The sequence below is a fragment of the Phyllobates terribilis genome, unplaced genomic scaffold (assembly GCF_046119375.1).
Source record: "Phyllobates terribilis strain yellow unplaced genomic scaffold, ASM4611937v1 Scaffold_5__5_contigs__length_657084704, whole genome shotgun sequence".
In the NCBI taxonomy this organism is placed as follows: domain Eukaryota; kingdom Metazoa; phylum Chordata; class Amphibia; order Anura; family Dendrobatidae; genus Phyllobates; species Phyllobates terribilis.
The window spans coordinates 532,957,593-532,985,123 of record NW_027362765.1 but is presented as its reverse complement, the minus strand read 5'-3'; the positions used below and the strand labels follow the sequence as shown (position 1 = coordinate 532,985,123).

The following is a 27,531-nucleotide window of genomic DNA, read 5'->3' as shown; positions in this document are numbered from 1 at the left end:
TCCATAAATTATTTTAAATGTGCTAGACATGTAATGACTGACCGTCTGCGCTCTTGATCATTACATGTCTCACACTGGTAAAGCCCTCGATCATTTAACATAAGCCTTGGAGGCAGATTCTCAGGGAGATCTGTATCCTGTCCATAGATCTTAACAGCTCGTTTTCAGATTTATAAAAAATGAAGATATCTCTGGAATAAGACATCGTATCGCAGATATCAAGGTGTCATTTTATTCAGCTTCCTATGACCTGTGTACCCATATACACTGCTTGGGAGGATTGATCCTACTGACAGATTCCCTTTAAATACCAGAACTGTGTCTCCACAATGTACTACTTTACTAATAGAAAAACAGCAGACCTTTAACTGCAAATTTAAACATAAGAACAAGATCGATAAAAAAATTCCCCATACCTATAGATCATCTATTCTCCTACTACTCACTTTTTTTGCAGTCAGGATCTGCATGGATTTTGCGCACCAACACTCCATACTTGTAAGTGGTGATATTAGGATCTTGAGAGAAGTCAAGAAATGGTTTTCCACAACTATTGATGCGCTTTATTGATTTGGGGTTTGGATCTGCCAGTTCTGAGAGTGATCTCCTGAGCTCTTCTTCATCTCTGCAGACATAAATCATCACATGTTACTGCACACCTAACAAGACTGAAAGAAATCTTGTTGGCTTATTAGATTATCAATGTCTAAATCTGCTTATCAATTGTAAATTTTGTTACGGGTGAGCCATGATTGTCTGTGGCCACAGATACTTTGTACATATAAATGTAAAGACACAAAATATTGCATGCATTAAATCACTCATACACTGAGAAACTGTTGTGTTAGAGCTTATTAGAAGATAAAATCACGAAGCATGGCATAAATAGTCACGAAGCATAGCAAGGCATATCTTGCACAGACATCTAAATGGTTCCTTGCTGTTTCATGAAGAAAATAAATAAGAAAAACAGGTCACTAGAAGATTTGTCTATTCTTGAAGAAATAATAAGAACCAGATCTATATAGTTATAAAAACAGGCTGAAGACTTGACTGCATAAATGGTTGAGGTATTACAGCAGAGAATAAGGGTTCCTGTGCACAATGAGGCTGTGGAGCGGTAGCGTGGGGCTCCTGTCTGTTGCTGAAAGTACTTTCTATCTCTCCCATACTATCTTCACAGATCTGTTACAGTTTCTAATATTAACCCGTTTTATATTACATTGTGATAGTTTGCCATTTAGTGCACAGTGTATTTAAGTGGTCCTTTCTGATTTAAGGGTGGTATGGTAGATTTTAACTGGATGATTAACATTGCATTTTGGAAAAACCAGCCCTGTTACCATGCTGCTTGAGACAATTAGCAGAAGGTTTCTCTTCATTAGAAGACAGGTAGATCTGCAGAAGGTTCCATATCTTAGGCGGTCCACCAGACAGTAGGCAGTCCGCCAGACAGTAGGTAGTTCATCAGACAGTAGGCAGTCCACCAGACAGCAGGCAGTTCACCAGACAGCAGGCAGTTCACCAGACTGTAGGCAGTCTGACAGTAGCCAGTCCACCAGACAGTAGGCAGTTCACCAGAGAGTAGGCTGTCCACCAGACAATAGGTAGTCTACCAGACAGTAGACAGTCCACCAGACAGTAGGCAGTTCACTAGACAGTAGGCAGTTCACTAGACAGTAGGCAGTCTACCACACAATAGGCAGTCTTCCAGACAATAGGCAGTTCACCAGACTGTAGGCAGTCCACCAGACAGTAGGCAATCTACCAGACAGTAGGCAATCTACCAGACAGTAGGCAGTCCACCAGACAGTAGGCAGTTCCCCAGACAGTAGGCAGTCCACCAGACAGTAGGCAGTCCACCAGACAGTAGGCAGTGCACCAGACAGTAGGTAGTCTACCAGACAGTAGGCAGTCCACCAGACAGTAGACAGTGCACCAGACAGTAGGTAGTCTACCAGACAGTAGACAGTTCACCAGACTGTAGGCAGTTTACCAGACTGTAGGCAGTCCACCAGACTGTAGGCAGTCCACCTGCAATTGCTGATCAAGAGTCCTAATGGGCCTGACATAGTCTGCCCACATCATAGTGAGTGAGGCCTGAGAAAATAACAAGCCATTGTGACTGTTCTGGTGAACTGGATTGTAGCCACCAGTAATTTGCAAAGATATTGAATAGAAAGCACTACTGCCACATTCATCAAACTGAAAGTTTGCATTTTGTGGTTAGAATATCCAAGTTTGTAAACTTGTTCTTGTAATCATTATATTTCAGTGAGTAAACATTGTTCAGTTGTCTCAATATTCCTTAAGGGGGATCTGTCAGCAGGTTTTTGCTATGTAATCTGACAGCAACATGATATAGGGGCAGAGACCCTGATTCCAGCGATGTATCACTTATTACAGGGCCGGCTCCAGGTTTTTCTGGGCGAAAGAGTCTCAGTGGGTCCCTTTAACACATACCACGATTCATGATGCACAGATACCGCAGAGAAATATAGGTATAGTACAATGCAAAGATTTCACTTCTTACATTACATGAGCGATATCTATTGTAAATTCCACAATAGCTCAGAAACCGGTGAATCGCTCCATACAGAATACTGGCCCCCATAAAATGCTCCATACGGAATACTGGCCCCCATATAACGCTCCATACAGAATACTGGCCCCCATAAAACGCTCTGTACAGGATACTGGTCCAGTTATAACGCTCCATACAGGATACTGGCCCCATATAATGCTCCATGCAGGCTGTTCCCCCCACATAATGCCCTATGCAGGCTGTTCCCCCCTTATAATGCCCCATGCAGGCTGCTCCCCCCCATATAATGCACCATGCAGGATGTCACCCCCCATATAATGCCCCATGCAGGATGTCACCCCCCCATATAATGCCCCATGCAGGATATCACTTCTCCCCCCCCATATAATGCCCTATGCAGGATGTCCCTTTCCTCCCCATATAATGCACCATGCAAGATGTCCCTTCCCCCCAATATAATGCCCCATGCAGGATGTCACCCCTCATATAATGCCCCATGCAGGCTGTCACTTCTCCCCTCGATATAATGCCCCATGCAGGATGTCACCTCTCCGCCCCATATAATGCACCATGCATGATGTCACCTCTACCCCCATATAATGCCCCATGCAGGATGTCCCTTTCCCCCCCATATAATGCCCCATGCAGGATGTCCCTTCTCCCCCCAATATAATGCCCCATGCAGGATGTCTCTTTCCCCCCATATAATGCCCCATGCAGGATGTCACTTTCCCCCCCATATAATGCCCCATGCAGGATGTCCCTCCCCCCATATAATGCCCCATGCAGGATGTCACCCCTCATATAATGCTCCATGCAGGATGTCACCCCCCCATATAATGCCCCATGCAGCATGTCACCCCCCCATATAATGCCCCATGCAAGATGTCACCCCCCCATATAATGGCCCATGCATTATGTCAATCCCCCCCTTATAATGTCCCATGCAGGATGTCACCCCCCATTTTAATGTCTCATGCAGGATGTCACCCCCCCCCCCATATAATGCCCCATGCCTCCATACATAAAAAAAAAAAAAATCAAATACTCACCTCACTCCTCCTCACCGGCTGCCGCTGCTCAGGTCCGGACTCCAGCGTTGCTGACGTCGTCCCACTCTGCGCTGCCTGTGACGGCTCAGGGGAGGGTGCGATGGAAAGACGTCACCGCACCCTCTGACCTGAGACGTCACAGGGAGCACACAGCAGGAAGACAGCGGATCTGCGGAGGCACGGGGAGAGGTAAGTATCTGTCTGGGGCGCCCTGAGCAAGCGGGGGAGAAGGGTGGGCGCTGGCACCGCTCCCCTCCACCCATAGCCCGGCAGGGTGCCCGACCGTGAGTGGGCCTCCTGCCTGCTCAGGGCCCTGGCACTTGCCCGGGTGCGCCAGGTGCTGACGCCGGCCCTGACTTATTAGGCTGCTTATTGCAGTTTCAATAAAATCAGTGATTTATCTGCAGGAGATAGTCACTAGATGATTAGTTGCCTTGTGCTATGTAGTCCTCCTGCTATGTGAAACCACGCCTCTACTGCTGATTGGCAGCTTTCTGTGTACACCGTAAATAGGTAGAAAGCGGCAATCAGTGGTGTGGGCGGGGTTATACAGAGCTCAGCATTCAGAGAGCTGCTAGATCTGCAGCAGGAAAAACAGTGATTTTATCAAAACTACACCACCCATCAAAATAAGTGACATTTCGCTTGACTCAAGATCTTTCTCCCTTCATTATACTGCTTTCAGATTTCATAGCAAAAACATGGTGACAGATTCTCTTTAAGGCCTGACCACTTGCTTTGGCTGGCGCAGCACACAGTTGTCTGTTTTTTTCTAGCCACAGCCTGTGTCTAATAATGTCAGACTTTCACTTTTAGGTGCTGCACACTCAAATAGCTACAGTAGATAAACTATACTATACTATAAACTACACTTTACAGTGTAGCCTCCAATCAGGAATTCTTCCAACACATACCTCCAAACATGATGTGAGTAAGGTCTTTGATTTTGATGGCGCTAATGCCTCTCTTCTGCACTGCACTACAGTCTCTTCATTACTCTGGCTCCATGCTGATTCTCTTATATAAGGACCTTAAGTATGTATTTTCTCATTCTGTGCCAAACTCCTGCTTTCTTCTTACTTGGCCCTTTCCATTTTTCTGACATGTGAGCAGGGAGGAGAAAACAGCTGGGACTCATGGCAAATTACTATAAAGGCGCTTTCCTCCGGGGAGCCTCAGGTCCCTGGTTGCAACCCATACCACCCATATATCTGTGGTGGGGACCCTTTGCTGCTGGGCTCCACAGCAATTAGCAGATTGGGAGAATTGCTTGATGTTGGAATCTGGAAGATTTCCGTTTATTTTACAGAAGTCTTCTGGACATTCTAGTAGAGGTGGCAAGTTTTATTATTTAATGCATACTTTTCATAGTCATTTAAAATAAGCAGCCATGTGTGTATACTGGAGCATAAACACTATTTTTGGCCATTATTTGATATGTATTCTGAAATTTTTTCCTCTGCAGACTCTCTCACTTTAATTTTCAATTCACCCTGAGCTATTGGGTAAAAACTAGCGGATATGATGTCCCTTTGACACAACATACAAACATGAGGCATTCCTGCTCCTCTGTCTCTCTACATAGAAGCTGCAGTAGCATTGAGGGCATTATACAAAAGTACTGAGCAGTGTAACTGTGAATCCAACTTTTGGGTGATATAAAAATTACTAGAAAGCAGCAGCACTAGATCACTGGTTGATTTTATAGAATTACAATTCATGCAGACTGGGTCAGAAACAGACAAGAAAGTTAAGTAGACTGACTGGGAAAGTATATTCTATTCGGTGCAATATTGTTTCATGTTCTGATAATCTTCTGATGTTTAGTTTGTGGCCACATGACCTTGGTGTTTAAAATGAAAAGATATTGTGTTGGGGTGAAAAATATGACTTGTGCCAAACATCTCTTTCAGAAGATGGTGATAGCATAAGCTAATTTGTCCCAGAGTTGTAAAATATATATATTTAAGATTGGTCACCTACATGTCAGTCAGTTTCCTGGATTGTGACTGTAAAGTCGTTCAGCATGAAAAGAATTGCTTAGATTTTTTTTTTCAATACTTAGCTCCAAAAAAAGTGAGTATGGCCTGCCAAGAATAATGAAGCATGTAATAACACCATCTGACGAGTTACATGTATAGAGAGAAATCAACAACTCTAATCAAGCTGATAGCGAAGATGGTGGTTCAAAGCTACAAATATCACCACAATTACCCAATTACTCAACTGCTGAATATAGAAAGTCACTTCTCATGGTGGTGAATATAGAGCCAAAGTATGCTTTGTTTGCACTGATTTTCATCTTTGCTGACAGATTGCTATACTGTGTCATTGCTATTGAATGTCTGTTTTTAAGCCAAATAAGGACACATTTTAGGGAGAAATATGTATCCTCATTTATGCAATCCTAGAAATAAAGCCAGCTGAATGGAAAATAAACATCCTCTGTTACTCACCTGCATATTCATGGATGTAAAAATGTCTAGCTTCTACTTGTAAAAATGTAATAAAATAACAAACCAAGAATTTAGAAGTTTAAAGAGATTTTCCAGGCAAAACATTCATTTCTGCAGTGCCTCCATCTCACTGCAGATTAGTGAATTTACACTGTCAGGATTCCGCTCGGTTACCAGCTTGATCATTCATCACGTGACCACTTATATGTGATTTGACTATTTGAGGTCATGTGCTTATAAGCTTTTTCCCCCTACTTCTCTTAATATTCAATTGAGAGAGACGGATGAGAAGATAGTCAGCAAATGACTGCAAGTATGCAAATATCATATGAGTTGGTAACAGAGCAGAATCCTGACAGTGTGCATATTACATACTGTTAGGATTTGGTAATCTGCAGTGAGATAGAGGTACAGCAAAAGTTTATGTATAGCTTAGAAAAACTCCTCTCAGGACCTTTTGCATGGGCTGATAATTGGGCAAAAGGAAAGTTCAAAAGTCTGAGGCCACACATGCAGCTCAGTGCACATGTAGCTCGCATCCGAGATTTGTCTGCTGAGGATTCCCTTCCTAAATCCTGCAGCGGCTTTCTATCCATCATTATAAATTAATTACTAGTGGCTTTTCTATTGTTAATGAACACTCTTTTTTGTAGACACTGTGTGGGCATTAACAGTAAGTGAACCACTAGCAATTCATTTTTAATGATACAGCAGAAAGCTGCTGCAAAATTTAGTAAGCAGCTTCTCAGCAAATGTACTTACGGGCAGCACGGTGGCTCAGTGGTTAGCACAGCAGCCTTGCAGAGCTGGGGTCCTGGGTTCAAATCCCACCACAGACAACATCTGCAAGGAGTTTGTATGTTCTCCCTGTGTTTGCATGGGTTTCCTCCGGGTTCTCCGGTTTCCTCCCACACTCTAAAGACATACTGATAGGGAATTTAGATTGTGAGCTCCAATGGGGACAGTGATGATAATGTGTGTAAAGCACTGCAGAATATGTTGGCATTATATAAAAATAAAGATTATTATTATATGAAACATGGTACTGTTGTTCCTAGCACTGTGTCCCCAACCTAATAACTTTGTCCCCTACTAATGAGCCAACAACTTTTTTATGCTGTCTAACAATGGTCTTTGGCTGGCTGTAAATGGGATGTGCTGTCAGTGTGGGCTGTCCATGCACACACGAGTGCTGCAATGGAATGGACAGAACAGCAGAAACGCTAACCGACAATCAGGGAAGCACACCTGCGGCGTCATTTCGGGGGACCTCCCTCTTTCTGCAGCGTTCATGTGCGCATGGACAGCCCACACTGAAGTTCTGACATTGGCCTGGAGGCTTGTTGGAGCCCACATCACAGTCTGGATGTTTTCTCATTGTGGTGATTATAATATGAAATTACCAATAATTTGAAAGTATACTTATGAAATAGAAATGGATAAAAATTATAAAAAAAAATTATTTGATGTGTTGTTTTCTATACGATGGACTTTTGGCAGTTTGGAGGAACAACTGCATTACGGCCACTTCAAGGTGTGGGATATTTACATTAAAAAGGCCATTTGTTTGATTCATAGAAAATATGGAAACAGCTTCTGCATGGTTATGGGTCATAAGGTTTATAAATTGCACTATTAAAACAGATATTCAGAAAAATGAAAATGTATCCAGTATAAAAGAGTAAAAAAATAAATAAATACCTGCACCCCTGTTAATTTCCAAAAAAAGAATGGAACAAGAAAAGCTGGTTAGCTTTGCATCCCAAAAGCGAGCACCTGCAACAGGCCGATGTATTCATGTGGCGTATATGAGTCTAATATCGGACTGCTGCAGCAAAGAAGTGTGCCAAAAAAAGGAACATTCTTAGGCTGTGTGCCCACTATGCGTTTTTTAAGCGTTTCCGCAGCGGCAATTCCGCTGCAGAAACGCTTAAAAAACGCTTGGTAGAAGGTCTGCCATGTTCCCCAATGATAATCCGCATGTGCTGTGCACATGCTGCGGAAATTTACGCTGCGGATTATCATTGCAGAAAAATCCACAGCATTACCAATTATTTTGCGTAATCGCGGCGTTTTCGCCGCCATTAACTTGCATTGAATCACATAATATCCGCATCACTACATGTGCACATGCGGATATTAAGCGATTCAATGTGCGGATGGTACCCGGGTCTGGAGAAGAGGAGACTCTCCTCCAGACCCAGGTACCATAGTACCTGTAAAAAGAAAGAATTAAAATAAAAAATATACATTATACTCACCTTCTGATGGCCCCCGGTGTCCTGTATGATGCGTCCTGGCTCCCCAGCAGCTCCCGATGATCTAAAAGGACCTGCCATGACGTCATTTAGTCATGTGACGGGTCAAGTGACCGCTGACGTCGGCTGTTGCGTGACCCGTCACATGACTAAATGACGTCATGGAAGGTCCTTTAACACAACCGCAAGACACTTGGGAGACCGGATGCATCGGATAAGGAGACCGGGGGCCATTGGAAGGTGAGTATATGTTTTTTTTTATTTTTTACCATTTTTATTCTTTTTTTTTTAACTAACTTGGTCACACTATATAAAATCCATGCCAGTTGCATGGATTTATATAGTGCGACCAAGTTGTCAACCACTTTCCAAGTGATGCTAAAATCGCTTGGAAAGCGCTTGACAACCCACATGCGAAATCGCATGATCAAAACGCTTCACTTACGCTTGTCCCTGGCAGGAAAAACGCATGTAAAATACGCATGCGTTTTTTCTGCCAGGGAGATGCAGAAACGCTCAGGAAAAATCCGGAGCATTTCTGCATCGTGGGCACATAGCCTTAACAACATACACACTTTGTCAGGTATGCAGTTGATATTTAAATTTCTATTTTCTTGAGATTTATGATTTGCATTTAAAAAATAAATATGGCTTCCCTGCCTGTGACACACAAGCCTAGGTTTCAGGATTCTTTACTATAAAAATTAGAACACAAGGTATTAAACTGATCTCCTGGTTTATAATTTCGGTGGGTGAAGATTAAAGGGGTAGTCCGGTCCTAATGTACAAATTTGCAGTAACTCTATATGACTGCAGACTTGTGCATCCTCACATCTCACGCATTGCGCACTGTGAAAATTCTGTTGTGACGGACCAAGAGGTCATATGACCGCAAGTATGTGATATGCGTACTTCCAGCCACATTCCAACTAGCTGAGTACAGCCTCACTCAATACAAGTGTATTGAGTGAGATCGGAAACAGTCTAGTCGGAATGTTTGAAATAAGAGAGACCTGTGAATTTCAGCAAATTCAGTTCTAAACTGATTGATTTGATCATTTCTACTTAATAACAAAAAAATTGCAACCCGAAAACTTTAGATGTGTATTAAATATAAAATAGCATGAAATTCTTCTTTTTATTTGCAGTTTTTTTCTGTCAGTTTGTTTTTCTGTATATATACAGTACAGACCAAAAGTTTGGACACACCTTCTTATTTAAAGATTTTTCTGTATTTTCATGACTATGAAAATTGTACATTCACACTGAAGGCATCAAAACTATGAATTAACACATGTGGAATTATATACTTAACAAAACAGTGTGAAACAACTAAAAATATGTCTTATATTCAAGGTTCTTCAAAGTAGCCATCTTTTGCTTTGATGACTGCTTTGCACACTCTTGGCATTCTCTTGATGAGCTTCAAGGGGTAGTCACCGGAAATGTTTTTCACTTCACAGGTGTGCCCTGTCAGGTTTAATAAGTGGGATTTCTTGCCTTATAAATGGGGTTGGGACCATCAGTTGTGTTGTGCAGAAGTCTGGTGGATACACAGCTGATAATCCTACTGAATAGACTGTTAGAATTTGCATTATGGCAAGAAAAAAACAGCTAAGTAAAGAAAAATGAGTGGCCATCATTACATTAAGAATTGAAGGTCAGTCAGTCCGAAAAATTGGGCAAACTTTGAAAGTGTCCCCAAGTGCAGTTGCAAAAACCATCAAGCACTACAAAGAAACTGGCTCACATGAGGACCGCCCCAGCAAAGGAAGACCAAGAGTCACCTCTGCTTCTGAGGATAAGTTTATCCGAGTCACCAGCCTCAGAAATCGCAGGTTAACAGCAGCTCAGATTAGAGACCAGGTCAATGCCACACAAAGTTCTAGCAGCAGACGCATCTTTTCAACAACAGTTAAGAGGAGACTTTGTGCAGCAGGCCTTCATGGTAAAATAGCTGCTAGGAAACCACTGCTAAGGACAGGCAACAAGCAGAAGAGACTTGTTTAGGCTGAAGAATACAAGGAATTAGACCAGTGGAAATCTGTGCTTTGGTCTGATGAGTCCAAATTTGAGATCTTTGGTTCCAACCACCGTGTCTTTGTGCGACGCAGAAAAGGTGAACGGATGGACTCTACATGCCTGGTTCCTGGTGAAGCATGGAGGAGGTGCAATGGTGTGGGGGTGCTTTGCTGGTGACACTGTTGGGGATTTATTCAAAATTGAAGGCATACTGAGCCAGCATGGCTACCACAGCATCTTGCAGCGGCATGCTATTCCATCCAGTTTGCGTTTAGTTGGACCATCATTTATTTTTCAACAGGACAATGACCCCAAACACACCACCAGGCTGTGTAAGGGCTATTTGACCAAGAAGGAGAATGATGGGGTGCTACGCCAGATGACCTGGCCTCCACAGTCACCAGACCTGAACCCAATCGAGATGGTTTGGGGTGAGCTGGACCGCAGAGTGAAGGCAAAAGGGCCAACAAGTGCTAAGCATCTCTGGGAACTTCTTCAAGATTGTTGGAAGACCATTTCCGGTGACTACCTCTTGAAGCTCATCAAGAGAATGCCAAGAGTGTGCAAAGCAGTCATCAATGCAAAAGGTGGCTACTTTGAAGAACCTAGAATATAAGACATATTTTCAGTTGTTTCACACTTTTTTGTTAAGTATATAATTCCACATGTGTTAATTCATAGTTTTGATGCCTTCAGTGTAAATGTACAATTTTCATAGTCTTGAAAATACAGAAAAATCTTTAAATGAGAAGGTGTGTCCAAACTTTTGGTCTGTACTGTATATATATTTTTTTTAAATGTACATTTTCTTTCCACGTGCCTACTCATTGGTAAGAGTCTGTCATGTGATGTCAGAAATGTTATGTGTTCTGATCAGAAATATACAGTCTGCTGCTCCTCCCTCCCTCTTACAGCACGAGACTTGTGCACAGGCAAAAAGATTGTATCACTACATGATTCCTCGCCATCTTCTGACGGGACATTGTCTAGCTGCTATCTGTAGTAATAAAGCTCTTCATAGTTTGCTATGAGAGACCCATTTTACACATGGCAAGGAACAGGGGTGTAATTTGAAGCTTGTGGGCCCCAATTCAAAGTCTCCAACAGGGGCCCAAACCATCATGTCTTGTTAGTAGCATTGGACTACTCAGATAAACAAAAGGTACCCTGTGGACCCAACTAGGTTCAGGTGTGACTGCAACCCCTGCGTCCGCTATAGTTACAACATTGGTTTGGATCCAATGATGTTACTATTCTTTTTCATATTTAGTGCTGTCACTTAAACCACCAGAAAAAAAAACAGAGAGTCATGGAGATTCATTTTAATTATAAATATCAAAAATACCACTAGTCACAAGTATCTAGTCCTTACAGCCACTTGGGCAAGTCATTCTGCACACTTGGTCACATATCTATAGCTATGGAAAAAGCACATTTTATTTAGATGTACAGTATGTAGTTGGCCGGTAAGTTTCCTGTGGTTTGGCTGAGCAGCGTGTAGGAAGGCGGCCAATATTGTTATGCAATACATGTCACTGTGGAATACGGCATTCTGTCACATGGCAAATGTTACTAATATACCACTGTACATGATTAATTCATTCATGCAGGTCCGGATATAATGCACACTGGATTGAGTCTGCACTGACAGAAGTGTTGTCTTCCTCTTTCCATAGAAACAAACCAAAGTCAATGTGGAGAAAGCATGGTACATTGTTTCCTCTGCCAGCTGCAATCAGTTCTCCACTGATTTGCTCAGTAATTGCATAAAAAGAATTGTATGAAGCACAAGGCAGAAGAGTTCAAGACAGCAGGAAGAATCATGGACACTGCACTCATTGCAGACCTGTCAGCTGTCATTACAGGGAAGCGTGCATATTGAACATCTACCTATACTTTAGTACAATCCACTTTTCCTGCATTTTGGTTACTGCGGTTTATTAACTTAAAATGTATTAATTACAGTCAGTTACAATGTTATTACAGATGTATGATGCAACCCTCAGTTACCAGATAATGATATACATTCGCCTGTGCAGCCTTATGTTTAAAGAGGGTTTCCAATCCAACCCTTAAAATGTTCATATCGAAATCTAAAACTTAAACATATTCTGTCACCTGGTGGATGCAGACCTATCTGAGGACAGTAGAGACTGATATTCATATCTGTCACTTGATAGCTGTCCTGCAACCGTTTTGATAAATCACACTTTATGACGTGCACCATGAGCGAAGTACTGCGTCCATATATTCATAAGGCAGCTTGTTTCCTGGCCCTCCCACAGCTGATTGACAGCTTTTTCCATATACTTTCTCACTATATGGTACGTAGGCAGAAAGCTAGCAATCTGCGATGGGAGGACAGAGGAGTAGACAGCTTATGAATATAGGGGATTCCCCTACGAGAGCAGATTGTTTCACTTTGCACCCAACTACTTCAAGGGAAATATAATATAATACATGCTGGTTATCCAAATAAATATCCTTCCATGTAGGCTGGCATCTTGTACTAGACGAGCAAGAGCTGATATTTGCAGTACCTCTTGGTCTGGCTTTTAGAAGTGTCTCTTTAAACCAGGGGTGGGGAACCTCAGGCCTGCGGGCCATTTATGGCCCTCAATGACCTTTAATCCGGCCCCTGGGTAGATTCTCAGGGACCGCAGTGCTTGGGCCGGCAGCTGTATTTTGCCAGCCGTTGGGCCCATTAATTTCTTCTTGCTTTGTGAGAATGCGCACACAGTGTTCACTACTGCTTGCGCGTGCAATGGAAGATTATGTCAGGACACCAGTGCCAGCGTCAGGACGTTCTTTGTGGGTACAGTTAGCAAGCAATTTGTACGGACCCCGAAGGATGGTATAAATATCCAAATGGGCCTTGTTAGAAAAAAGATTCCCCACCCCTGCTTTAAACCATACTATGTATTACAATGAAATTATCTAATATATCATGTCTTTAACTTGATAAGTCATAATTAACAGATGTGTACAGTGCTTACGAAGCGGACTCCAAGTGCTTCTGTGGCCAGGACACCTGGGAAATGTTTTTTACTAATTTATAATGAAAACTTGAGCAAGCACAGACTTAGGTTCTGGAAGTCATCTCCAGCTAAACTCTGAATGACCTAGTCTGAAATATTGAAAATATTCATTTTTTTTCAGAACTGCTTTGTTCATCTCCACTTCCTACCCTAACCCTTCTTTGGAAAAAACTTTAGAGTGCTTAAGATAGTTGTCCAGGCATAGGAATTTGATGACCTACAGTGGTGGCCAAAAGTATTGGCACCCCTGCAATTTTGTCAGATAATACTCAGTTTCTTCCTGAAAATGATTGCAATCACAAATTCTTTGGTATTATTATCTTGATTTAATTTGCTTGCAAGGAAAAAACACAAAAGAGAATGAAGCAAAAATCAAATCATTGATCATTTCACACAAAACTCCAAAAATGGGCCAGACAAAAGTATTGGCACCCTCAGCCTAATACTTGGTTGCACAACCTTTAGCCAAAATAACTGCGAACAACCGCTTCCGGTAACCATCAAAGAGTTTCTTACAATGCTCTGCTGGAATTGTAGACCATTCTTCTTTGGCAAACTGCTCCAGGTCCCTGATATTTGAAGGGTGCCTTCTCCAAACTGCCATTTTGAGATCTCTCCACAGGTGTTCTATGGGATTCAGGTCTGGACTCATTGCTGGCCACCTTAGAAGTCTCCAGTGCTTTCTCTCAAACCATTTTATAGTTCTTTTGGAAGTGTGTTTAGGGTCATTGTCCTGCTGGAAGACCCATGACCTCTGAGGGAGACCCAGCTTTCTCACACTGGGCCCTACATTATGCTTCAAAATTTGTTGGTAGTCTTCAGACTTCATAATGCCATGCACACGGTCAAGCAGTCCAGTGCCAGAGGCAGCAAAGAAACCCCAAAACATCAAGGAACCTCCGCCATGTTTGACTGTAGGGACCATGTTCTTTTCTTTGAATGCCTCTTTTTTTTTCCTGTACACTCTATGTTGATGCTTTTTCCCAAAAAGCTCTACTTTTGTCTCATCTGACCAGAGAACATTCTTCCAAAACGTTTTAGGCTTTCTCAGGTAAGTTTTGGCAAACTTCAGCCTGGCTTTTTTATGTCTCGGGGTAAGAAGTGGGGTCTTCCTGGGTATCCTACAATACAGTCCCTTTTCATTCAGACGCCGACGGATAGTACGGGTTGACACTCACTGTTGTACCCTCGGACTGCAGGGCAGCTTGAACTTGTTTGGAAGTTAGTCGAGGTTCTTTTTCCACCATCCGCACAATCTTACGTTGAACTCTCTCGTCAATTTTTCTTTTCCATCCACATCTAGGGAGGTTAGCCACAGTGCCATGGGCTTTAAACTTCTTGATGACACTGCGCACGGAAGACACAGGAACATTCAGGTCTTTGGAGATGGACTTGTAGCCTTGAGATTGCTCATGCTTCCTCACAATTTGGTTTCTCAAGTCCTCAGACAGTTCTTTGGTCTTATTTCTTTTCTCCATGCTCAATGTGGTACACACAAGGACACAGGACAGAGGTTGAGTCAACTTTAATCCATGTTAACTGGCTGCAAGTGTGATTTAGTTATTGCCAACACCTGTTAGGTGCCACAGGTAAGTTACAGGTGCTGTAATTACACGAATTAGAGAATCATCACATGATTTTTCAAACAGTGCCAATACTTTTGTCCACCCCCTTTTTTAGGTTTGGTGTGGAATTATATCCAATTTGGCTTTAGGACAATTCTTTTTGTGTTTTTTCATTGAAGACAAATTAAATGAAGATAACAATACCAAAGAATTTGTGATTGCAATCATTTTCAGGAAGAAACTGTGTATTATCTGACAGAATTGCAGGGGTGCCAATACTTTTGGCCACCACTGTATCTACAGGATAGGTAATCATTAGCAGATCGGTAGGGGTCCAACACCCGGTGAACAAATTTGTCAGCTGTCTTTTGCTCCAGCAGTGGTCAAATGCCCACACTGAAAGGAGCTGCTGAGCACCGGCTACTGCAGCACAGCCCACTGCAGCACAGCCCATGTTCTTTTGAATAGAAGCTGTATTGCAGTAGCTGGCAACGGACCCCTATCGAAATTACCTTGGAGGGTTCAACCATAACTCCCAAGCAGCATGCTGGCTGCTTGGGGTCATACTCGACACTAAATTTTACTTTATTCCCTATATCCGATCACTCACCTGATCTTGTCACCTGCATCTTAAAAACATGTCCAGAATCCAACCTTTTCTCACCTTTGAAACTGCTAAAACTCTTACTGTCGCTCTTATTCACTCTCGTCTGGACTACTGCAACTCTCTTCTGATCGGTCTCCCTCTTACCAAACTTTCTCATCTGCTATCTGTCCTGAAAGCGGCAGCCAAGGTCATATCTCTGTCCAGCCACTTCACCGATGCTTCCATCTTTTGCCATTCCTTACCCTCGTTACCCATTCGCTACAGAGTCCAATATAAACTCATCGCTCTCACCCACAAAGCTCTCCACAGTTCTGCACAACCTTACATCTCAGTCTATCGCCTTACACATGCCCTCCGTTCTACAAGTGACCTAAGACTAACATCCCCCATAATCCAAACCTCGCAACTCCGTCTCCAAGACTTCTCTCGTGCTGCGCCAGTTCACGGGAATGAACTACCCCAGACGATCCGACTGATGACTAGCCCCCATGTCTTCAAGCGCGCTTTAAAAATCCTTCTCTTTAAAACAAGCCTACCACCTCAACTACTCAGTAAACTAACTTTCCCCTGTTCCCTCCTTCTAAATATATTTCAGAATCTGTTCCCTACTATTCATCAGTCTCCACACCCTCCATGCACATGATAACTACACTTGATTCTTGATTATTGCACTTAAACATACGGGCTGATGACCGGATCATGCAGCTTTACATGAAAATCCCTATTTATTATAATTGCTAGAGCTGAAATAACAAGCACTTTTCACCTAGTGTGCCCCCCTATTTCCTTTTAGATTGTAAGCTTGCGAGCAGGGACCTCACTCCTAATGTAACTGTTTAAACTGTCTTACCTTGTATTGAATTTATTGTCTGTATATGTCCCCGCTTAATTGTAAAGTGCTGTGGAATATGTTGGCACTATATAAATAAAAATTATTATTATTATTGTTGTAGATCGGCTCACTTGGTTGCATATAGAGGTACACAGGAACATTGTCTCTTTAAATCTTCTGTGGTTTATTAACCCTAGAACGCATACCTGGGGCATCGCAGGCCCGCCCTGTAAATTGTTTTCTATTTTCTGCAAGATTACTTTAGTTACAATTTTGAAACTCTAGGTATTCCTCAGGTATATAGTTGTCATTTTTGTTTGAGTTATTCCATGTTATTTGCACACGGGCCTAAAAGGCCCCAGGTATGTGAAAGTGTAGATTTTTATGGTCATGCGTTCTAGGGTTAAGAGCACTGCATAAGCCACAGCATTGTTAGCAACACAAACACAGCCTTCCTGGCCTAACAGGAAAACAAAACATAACGTATGGCACAGTCCTTGTTGCTACGGGTAACCGCCCGCTTCCGGAACAAAAACAACCCCGGTGTAGCTTTCCTTAACCGGTTCCCAACCGCCCACTGTAGATAAACGTCGGCGCTTGCTGGGCTCTGTGCAGCGCCAACGTTTAAAAACGGTGGGTGGTCTCGCAGAGCTCAGGACCCCCAGGGTCCTGCAAGCGCTGCGATTCCGGTGCAGAGCGTTAGCTCTGACAGGGGACATCATCGGGACCTGATTGGATCAGGTCCCAGTGATGTTAACCCTTTGCTATGTTCTATATGCCGCAATCTATAGTGATCGCGGCATATAGAAGATAGAAGGAGGAGAGGGGGTCTTCTTACTTACCTCTCCGACGACCCCTGATAGCTTCCAGGACCTGGGGTTGCTATGGCAGCTGGAGGTCACATGACCGCCTCCAGCTCTGCCATATATGATGTCCTGCCTGGCTCAGCCTGCAGCTGAAGCCAGGCAGGAGACTGACTGTGAAACAGTCAGGGAAGATCTCATGTAATGTAATACATGTCTATTACATTACATGAGATCAGTGATCAGAAAAATAAAAATGAATGTCCCATACAGGGACTAAGTAAAAATGTAAAAAAAAGTAAAAAAAAAGTTTTTAAACTGTTAAAAAAAAAAAATCACAAAATAAATAAAAATAAATAAATAAAATATTAAACCAATAAATCCGTATATTTTTACAAAACCAAAAAAAGTACACATATTTGGTATCGCCGCGTCCAAAATAACCCGAGCTATAAAACTGTCACACTAATTAACTCCTTCTGTGCACACCGTAATAAAAATCAATAAAAAACGGAGCAAAAAAATATGCTTTTTCATCATATCGCCAAACAAAAAGTGGAAAAAAATGCAATCAAAAAACAAAATAGAAATAAAAATGGTACCGCTGAAAACATCATCTTGTTCCGCAAAAAAAACGCCGCCATACAGCTCCATCAGCCAAAAACTAAAAAAGTTATAGCGCTCAGAATAAAGCAATGCAAAAAAATATTTTTTTCTATAAAATTGTTTTATTGTGTAAAAGCGCCAAAACATAAAAAAAAATACAGTAAGTGTAGTATCGCTGTAAACGTACTGACCCGAAGAATAACGCTGCCTGATCACTTTTACCACACGCAGAACGGCATAAAAAAAACTCAAAAAACAATTCCTGAATTGTTTGCTTTTGTTAATTTTACCTCCCAAAAAACGGAATAGAAAGCGATCAAAAAATGTCACGTACCCAAAAATGGTACCAATAAAAATGTCAACTCGTCCCGCAAAAAACAAGCCATCACATGACTCTGTCGGCCGAAATATGGAAAAATTATAGCTCTCAAAATATGGCGATGCAAAAAAAAGCGTCTCTTAGTGTGTAACAGCTGTCAGTCATAAAAACCCGATATAAATCTGGTATCTCTGTAATCGCACCGACCCGAAGAATAAAGTAATCTAATCAGTTATATCACACTAGGAACGGCGTAAAAAATAAATAAAACCAATTCTTCACCTGCTACTGATGTGTTTATTATGTCTCCCAAAGATCGCAGTAAGGCTCTGCTCACATTTATCCTGCGCTCTGCGCTGAGCGCTTACACCAGAGTTTCCGTGTAAATCTCTGAAATACGTGATTCAGACGGAACCCATGACGGAAGATTCCCTGTAATGAGGCAGATATAGGCCACTGTGGATGCCGTCTGGCCTGTGATCCCACGGTGTCATTTGTTTTAGGCGTGCATAAAAGTGCAGTTGGCCACAGTTTTGTGCACTTCTGAAAAAAAGGACACCGCTAAACAGAGGCCAGACGGAGTCCAGAGTAACTCTGCTGCCTCATTACAGTGAATGGATCCGGCAGGGGTTTCATCTGAATTACATCACTTGGAAATTTAGATGGAAACCCCGATGTAAGTGCTCAGCCTAGAGCGCCGGATAAATGTTACGTAAAATGTTCCCAATAAAAGCTTCAACTCAGTCCTCAAAAAAAGCTAGTCCCCACTCAGGTCCGTCATCTGTTAAAATTATAAGGGACTTCCAAGTTACTGGTAGCAGAAAGGCTCTGGAAAAGCGAAATGGCCCTTGCCCCCCAAAAGAAATTCATAAAATTTTGTGCTCCCAAATCCAAATGCCTATTTACAATAATTTGTTCTCCAATTGTCAAATAGCACTCCGTCCCCCCCAGATCTCACCGTATGGCTGAGCGGTACGATACAGCCACATATGGGGTATTGCCACTTTTAGAAGAAATTGTGTGACACATTTCGGCACCATTTTTACCCATTGCCCTGTGTGAAAATGTAAAATCTGAGGGTAAAACATTTTTATGTGGTAAAAATATAATTATGCTTTTTTCACTGCCCAATGGTATAAATTTAAAAATACTCACTACTTCCCTAGATGAATTCCTTGAGAGGTCTAGTTTACAAAATGGGGTCACTTGTGGGGGTTTCTGCTGTTTCGGCATGTCAGCGACTCTTCAAATGTGACATGGTGTCTGCTGCCTATCCCAGCCAACATAGCGCTCCTTTCTCTTCCGAACCCTGCCGTACACCAAAGCAGTGGTTTTCCCCCACATATGGGGTATCGGCGTACTCAGGAGAAATGGGACAACAAATTTCATGGTGCAATTTATCCTGTTACCCTTATGATAATACAAAATTAGGGAATGAAAAACATTTTTTGTGGGAAAAATGTGAACATTTTATTTTTACGGCTCAATATTATAAACTTCTGTGAAGCAGCTGGGGGTGCAAGGTGCTCACCACACATCTAGATAAGTTCCCTAAGGGGTCTAGTTTCCAAAATGGTGGCACTTGTGGGGAGTTTCCACTGTTTAGGCACATTAGGGGCTCCCCAAATGCGACATGGCGTCTACTAATTATTCAAACAAATTTTACATTCAAAAAGTCAAATGGCGCTCCTTCCCTTTCAAACCCTGCCATGCGCCCAAACAGTAATTTGCCTCCACATATGGGGTATCGGCGTGTTCAGGAGAAATTGCACAACAAATTTCATGGTGCAATTTATCCTATTACCCTTATGATAATGCAAAATTAAGGGATGAAAAACGGTTTTGTCGGAAAAATGTGAAAATTTTATTTTTACAGCTCAATATTATAAACTTCTGTGAAGCACCTGGGGGTTCAAGGTGCTCACCACACATCTAGATAAGTTCCCTAAGGGGTCTAGTTTCCAAAAAGGTGTCACTTGTGGGAGGTTTCCACTGTTTAGGCACATCAGGAGCTCTCCAAACGCAACATGGCGTCTGCTAATTATTCAGACAAATTTTACATTCAAAAAGTCTAATGGCGCTCCTTCCCTTCCGAACCCTGCAGTGCGCCCAAACAGTGGTTTTCCCTCACATATGGGGTATCAGCACGCTCAAGAGAAATTGCACAAAAAAATTTGGGATCCATTTTTTCCTGTTACCCCTGTGAAAATAAAAAAAATTGGGTCTAAAGTAACATTTTTGTGAAAAAAGTTAAATGTTCATTTTTTTCTTCCACATTCCAAAAATTCCTGTGAAGCACCTGAAGGGTTAATAAAGTTCTTGAATGTGGTTTTGAGCACCTTGAGGGGTGCTGTTTTTAGAATGGTGTCACTTTTGGGTATTTTCTGTCATAAAGACCCCTCAAAGTGACTTCAAATATGATGTGGTCCCTAAAAAAATGTTTTTGTAAATTTTGTTGGAAAAATGAGAAATCGCTGGTCAACTTTTAACCCTTATAGCTCCCTAACAAAAAAAAATTTTGGTTCCAAAATTGGGCTGATGTAAAGTAGACATGTGGGAAATGTTATTTATTAACTATTTTGTGTGACATATCTCTCTGATTTAAGGGCATGAAAATTCAAAGTTTGTAAAATTGCAAAATTTTCAAAATTTTCACCAAATTTCTGATTTTTTCACAAATAAACGCAAGTTACATCGAAGAAATTTTACCACTATCATGAAGTACAATATGTCATGAAAAAACAATCTCAGAATCAGGGGAATACGTTGAAGCGTTCCAGAGTAATTACTTCATAAAGTGACAGTGGTCAGAATTGAAAAAATTGGCCCGGTCGCGAGGGCAAAAACAGGCTCTGGTGCGAAGTGTTTAACATGCAAACCACAGCTCCAGAGCTTCTGCCTCCAGGCCCTCCCCACACCAAATGCTCTGAAAGGCTGTTATTTTATCCTCTGAGTTCCTCCCTTTCTACCGGTGCCTAATCACCCTAGAACCAAGATGGCTGATTAACCCACTCGTGTGCTGGAACCTTTTTCCTATGTTTAATTACTGGAGCTAATAATCTCAGTGCTACATATCTCCCCTCCAGTACTTTGCCAGTGACTTTGTCACATATTCCCCCCTTCTGCCCAAAGCCATAGGTTCTGGCACCTTCAGTCACCAAACAGGGGAGTCTAAACTGGCATCTGCGTTACTATTCAGCTTGCCAGGCCTGTGTTCACATGAAAGATGAAGTCCTGTAGCCCTGAGTTTTAACTCTTGGAACGCCATCTCATATTCAAGAGACCATTTGACCACTGACGTATTCGTGCCTTTAAGAAGGTCGATCAGGGGTGCAGCTATCATGGCGAAATTCTGGATACACTGCTGATAGTATCTCACCATTCCCAGAAATGCCTGAAGCTGTTCCTTGGAGACCGGTTTCGGCCAACTTATTCACTTGCGGCTTTACTTTGCTTCTTCCAACTATGTAGCCCAGGTATTTCCCCTTCTTTTTAACGATGGCACACTTCTTTGGATTTATGATAAACGCCCCTTTCCTCAGCACATCCAGCAGCACAGCCAGGACCTTCTGCAGATGACTTCCCCAATCCGGGCTGAATATCACAATATCATCGAGGTAAACTGTGGCGTACTTTTTGTGAGGGGCTAAGATCCGGTCTATGGCCCTCCAGAAGGTAGCTGGGCCTCTTTGCAGGCCCAACGGGCATCTGGTATACTGGAAGCAACCGTCAGGTGTAAAAGAAGTCGTCTTCTTCTTGGCACTTTGAGAAAAGAGGATTTGCCAGTAACCTTTTGTTAGGTCCTGGGAGATGATGTATCTGGCTGACCCTAACTTCGATATGAGTTTGTCGCGGGGTATCGGATACGCGTAATTTTTAGCCCTTTCCTTTGAAATCACTTTGTGGCGGACTTCGAGGATTCTATACACCTTTTGGTTCACCTGCACATGTGGTTCTGTCCAGGATTCCTTGTTCATCAACCGGCGTACGTCTTGGTAACTCCAAAAACAGGTCCAGGTTCCAAGTTCTTGGCACTGTTGTTTCTGGGCCGGTGACAGTGTCTCTGCCACAGAGACACCGTTAGTGTCACCTTCTGGTCAATCCAGCCCATGTGGAGTTTCAACTTGGTTTCTCTGTTGCCCAGCCTTAACGGATAGCGGCATAAGAGGATTTTGGAATAGAGAGGTGGTAGTGGTTAACTGGCAGGTGGGACAGGACTTTCAATATTTTAGGATTTCATGGTGACATCTAGGCCAATAGTAGCTCTTCATGACCCGTTGTTCAGTTTTGTCCACCCCCTGATGGCCACACAAGACATGTGAATGGGACCTGTTCAACACCCTTTGTCTATAGGGACCTGGAACCAATAATTGCTCCACTATCAAATCCCTCACTTTATTAACTCCGTACAATAAATCCCCACTCAACATAAAATAGGGAAACCTGGTGTCAGCCCCCGACTCCTGTGCTATGCTGTTTATGATGATTACCTTATTGAACGCTTCTTTTAGTGATAGGTCTCTATGTTGGGTGAGCCCCAAATTTTGTCTGGTCACCCCTATCTCAGGAATGTCTGCCTCAAGGAATACTACGTTCTCCTCTTTTTCCATTACACAAAATGGAAACCCATCAGACTCTGGAGTTGGTGAGACTTTTTTAGGGCTAACCCGTTTCTTACCCGCGTAATCCAGGTCTCTGCCCCTCCCCCATAAGTCCCAAAACAACACAAAGTCTGATCTGGCCTATGATGGGTGCAACAAATCTGGGACCACGCCAACTTCATGAGACTCAGTACCTCGGGCCATCTCAATGACCACTCTGGCCATCGGATAGCCTTTAGCATCCCCGTGAATGCAGCGGACGCCAACCTTCTTCCCAGGGATCAATTGGAGAGGGAGTGTGGCCCTCACGAGGGTCACCAAACTTCCTGAGTCTAGTAGTTCAGTCATTTGCAGGCCATTCACTGTTACAGGACAAGTTTGGAGCCCCTTGCTGAGTGGACAGTCCACACTGGAAGCTGGTTATGAGTAGAAGGAATAATGGCGTTCTATGCTACAGTCCATTTGCTTGGTGGTCAGGGGGCAATAGGCTTCTATATGACCTGGACCATGACATCCCCCGATGAGGGCCTTGGCATGACCTCTACCGCCCCCATGGACTTTGGATGCACCACCCCCTTTTTAACCTCCGCCCCCCAGCATGAAATGTGTTGCCTCCCCACGGACCCTTCGACACCCTGATACCTTTGGACCACTCCGACCAAGTCATCGGTGTTCCAGGGATGTCCATGGGCAACCCAGGTCTGCATCGGGCTCGGAAGGGAGTGCACGAACCGGTCCATTACCACTCGCTCCACCATCTGCGCTGAGTAGAGGACTCTGGCTGTAACCACTTTTGGACGAGGTGCAGCAGATCAAACATTTGGGAGCGAGGGGGTTTGTCACAGTGATATGCCCAGCAGTGGACCCTTTCTGCTCTGACAGACATTGTCACCCCCAAGCGCACCAAAATGGCTGTTTTCAATTTTTCATATTCTTTGGCGTCCTGTGAAGCCAAATCATAGTAGGCCTTTTGTGGCTCCCCTGTTAAGTATGGCGCCAGGACTTCCGCCCACTGATCTAGCGGGAGTTTCTCTCTATCGGTAACCCTTTCAAAAACGGTTAAAAAGGTCTCTATATCATCACCTGGGATCATCTTCTGCAAGGCTGTCCACACCACCTTTCGGACAGAGAAATTATCAGCTGACATTGGAGTCGGAGCCGCTGCCATGCAACAAATTGCCTCTCTGAGTAAATCAATCTGCTGCTGTTGTCGGAGCTGCTCCCGATGCTGCTCCCGTTGCTGCTGGAGCAGCTGCTGCTGTTGCTCCCATTGCTGCTGTTTCTGTTGCTCCCGATGCTGCTGCAGTTGTTGCTCCTGGTGCTGCTGATGTTAGCTTTGGACCAGGTGCTTGATCAGCTCCTCCATTTTGTCTGACCGCTGTTCAATGTTCATAGCCGCCTTCACCCAGGAAATGCAGTCTGTCCACAGCCGTCACACTTGCTACCTGGGGGGATGTTACCCGAACTTCTAACACCAACTGTGGTAGTTCGGCTCACTTGGTTGCACAGAGAGGTACACAGGAACACTGTCTCTTTCAATCTTCTGTGGTTTATTAAGAGCACTGCATAAGCCACAGCATTGTTAGCAACACAAACACGGCCTTCCTGGCCTAACAGGAAAACAAAATATGACGTATGGCACAGTTCTTGTTGCTATGGGTAACAGCTCGCTTCCATAACAAAAGCAACCCAAGGTTTAGCTTTCCTTAACCCCTTAACGACTGCTGTAACGCATTTTTATGGCGGTCATTAAGGGTATTTATTCCACAGTGCCGTGAAAATGACGGCGGCGATTCCTGTCAATTGTGACAGCGGTATTGAAGTGCTTACCAGGGGGTCGCAAGACTCCCTTAGTAACCATCGGACCCCTGCGATGAGAATCACAGGTCCCGATGGTTACCATGGTACCCTGAGATCATGTGATGATCCCAGGGTACGGTGGCCTGTGAGATCCAGCTTATTACTGGGTTCAGTGTCAGTGACTCACTGACAGGCCTCATACACTGCAGTACAGCTGTACTGCAGTGTATGAGATCAGCAATGAAAGTGAAAATTATACATGTCCCACAGTGGGACTTGGTGAAAAAGTAAAAAGAAGTTAAATAAAATATGTAAAAAAGTTTAAAAAAAAAAAAAAAAAAAGCACAAAAAATGCACACAAATCACTATTGGTATCGCTGCATCCGGAATGACCCGCTCTATAAAATGTTGCGTTATTTAGTCCGTTTGGCGAATGCCGTAAAAATAAAAAAAAACATGCCAAAAATGACGCTTTTTCATCATACTGACTCACAAAAAAAGTGAATAAAAAGTGATCGTATGTTAAAAAAAAAATAATATAAATGAAAATGCCAAATCGTCCCGCAAAAAGGAAGCCATAATATGGCTCTTTCGGCAAAAAAATAAAAAAGTTACAGCTCTCCCTGAGTTGCACTCCCAAATAGAAATGCCCCCTCCTTCTGAGCACCACTGTGCCTAAACAGCAGTAAGCGGCCACATGTTTGGCATTATTGTAGCAGGGAGAGCACTTAATTTACGGGGTGTGTGTCACCAGGAGAAATGTATGCCCTTTAAGGGGGCACAATGTATGCACTAAACTGGCATATTTGGAATTCTCCAGAATAAAGCCTGGCATGGATTTTACATAATAGTCACTGCAGCAGTAGATTAATTCATTGAGATGTATAATTTCTACAATGGGGTCACTTTTGGGGTTTTTCTGCTGTTCTGGCACCTTAGGGGTTCCGCAAATGTCGCCCACAAATATTTCTACCACAATCTATGCTTCAAAAGCCAAATTTCTGATGACATATGGGGCATCATCGTGTTCAGGAGAAATAGCATAACAAATTATGGGGTCCGTTTTCTTCTATTATCCATTGCAAAAATTACAAATTTGGGGCTAAAACTACATTTTTGTGAAAAAAAAATGAAAATTTTCAGTATGACGACCTAATATTATCAAATTCTGTGTAGTACCTGTTGGTTTAAAATGCTAACTATACCCCTGGATAAAATCCTTACGGGGTACAGTTTCCAAAATGGGGTAACTCGTCAGGGGATCTCCAAACGCGACATGACACCCACAGACCATTCCATCAAAGTCTGCATTCCAAACATCACTTCTTCCTTTCCAAGCCCTGCCGTGCACCCAAACAATAGTTTTCCCCTACACATAGGGTATGTCCGTACTCACGAGCAATTGCACAACAAATTTTGGGGTCCATTTTCTTCTGTTACCCTTGTGAAAATAAAAAAATTGGGGCTAAAAGTACATTTTTGTGGAAAAAAATGAGATTTTCTTAATTTCACAGCTCCACATTATAAACTTCTGTGAAGCACCTGGCGGTTCAAGGTATTCACCACACATCTAGATAAGTTCCCTGAGGGGTCTAGTTTACAAAATGGGGTCACTTGTGGGGGATTTCCACTGTTTAGGCACATCAGGGGCTCCCCAAACACGACATGGCGTCTGCTAATTATTCAAGCAAATTTTACATTCAAAAAGTCAAATGGAGCTCCTTCCTTTCCAAACCCTGCTGTGCGCCCAAACAGTGTTTTTTCCTCACATATGGGACATTGGCTTACCAAGGAGGAATTGAACAACAAATGGTATGGGGCAATTTCTCCTGTTACCCTTATGAAAATGCAAAATTGGGGGCTGAAAAACATTTTTGTGGGAAAAATGTGAAAATTTTACTTTTACTGCTCAATGTTATAAACGTCTATGAAGCACTTGGGGGTTAAAACATACTTATTTCTCACTGCAAAATGGAAAAAAAGTATTGAATTTATACAATGTGATTTTCTTGATATTTTTTTGGGATATTCTATTTCTCAATGTTAAAATTAACCTACCCTTAAAATTATAGACTGTTCATGTCTTTTTCAGTGGGCAAATGTACGAAAACAGCAAGGGATCAAGTATATATATTCATAAATGTATATATGTATATATATATATATATATATATATATACAGTCATATGAAAAAGTTTGGGCACCCCTATTAATCTTAAGCTTAATGTTTTATAAAAATTGGTGTTTTTGCAACAGCTATTTCAGTTTGATATATGTAATAACTGTTGGACACAGTAATGTTTCTGCCTTGAAATGAGGTTTATTGTACTAACAGAAAATGTGCAATCTGCATTCAAACAAAATTTGAAAGGTGCATAAGTATGGGCACCCTTATCATTTTCTTGTTTTAAATACTCCTACCTACTTTTTACTGACTTACTAAAGCACTTTTTTTGGTTTTGTAACCTCATGGAGCTTTGAACTTTATAGCCAGGTGTATGCAATCATGAGAAAAGCTACTTAAAGTGGCCACTTGCAAGTTGTTCTCCTGTTTGAATCTCCTCTGAAGAGTGGCATCATGTGCTCCTCAAAACAACTGTCAAATGATCTGAAAACAAAGATTATTCAACATAGTTGTTCAGGGGAAGCATACAAAAAGCTGTCTCAGAGATTTAACCTGTCAGTTTCCACTGTGAGGAACATAGTAAGGAAATGGAAGAACACAGGGACAGTTCTTGTTAAGGCCAGAAGTGGCAGGCCAAGAAAAACATCAGAAAGGCAGAGAAGAAGAATGGTGAGATCAGTCAAGGACAATCCTCAGACCACCTCCAGAGAGCTGCAGCATCAACTTGCTGCAGATGGTGTCACTGTGCATCGGTCAACTATACAAGGCACTTTGCACAAGGAGAAGCTGTATGGGAGAGTGATGCGAAAGAAGCCGTTTCTGCAAGCACGCCACAAACAGAGTTGGCTGAGGTATGCAAAAGCACATTTGGAGAAGCCAATTTCTTTTTGGAAGAAGGTCCT

The 27,531-nt window shown here is 42.6% G+C and overlaps 1 protein-coding gene across 4 annotated transcripts in view; it reads right to left on the bottom strand.

Moving 5' to 3' along the window:
• Positions 1-27,531, bottom strand: part of LOC141273646 (PH and SEC7 domain-containing protein 1-like) — a 555,342-nt gene that overhangs the window by 14,561 nt on the left and 513,250 nt on the right. For all 4 annotated transcript variants that reach the window (XM_073685772.1, XM_073685776.1, XM_073685773.1 and 1 more), the window contains one exon: positions 447-625. In XM_073685772.1, coding sequence (XP_073541873.1) covers positions 447-625 — 179 coding nt within the window. The remainder of the gene's footprint in view (positions 1-446; positions 626-27,531) is intronic.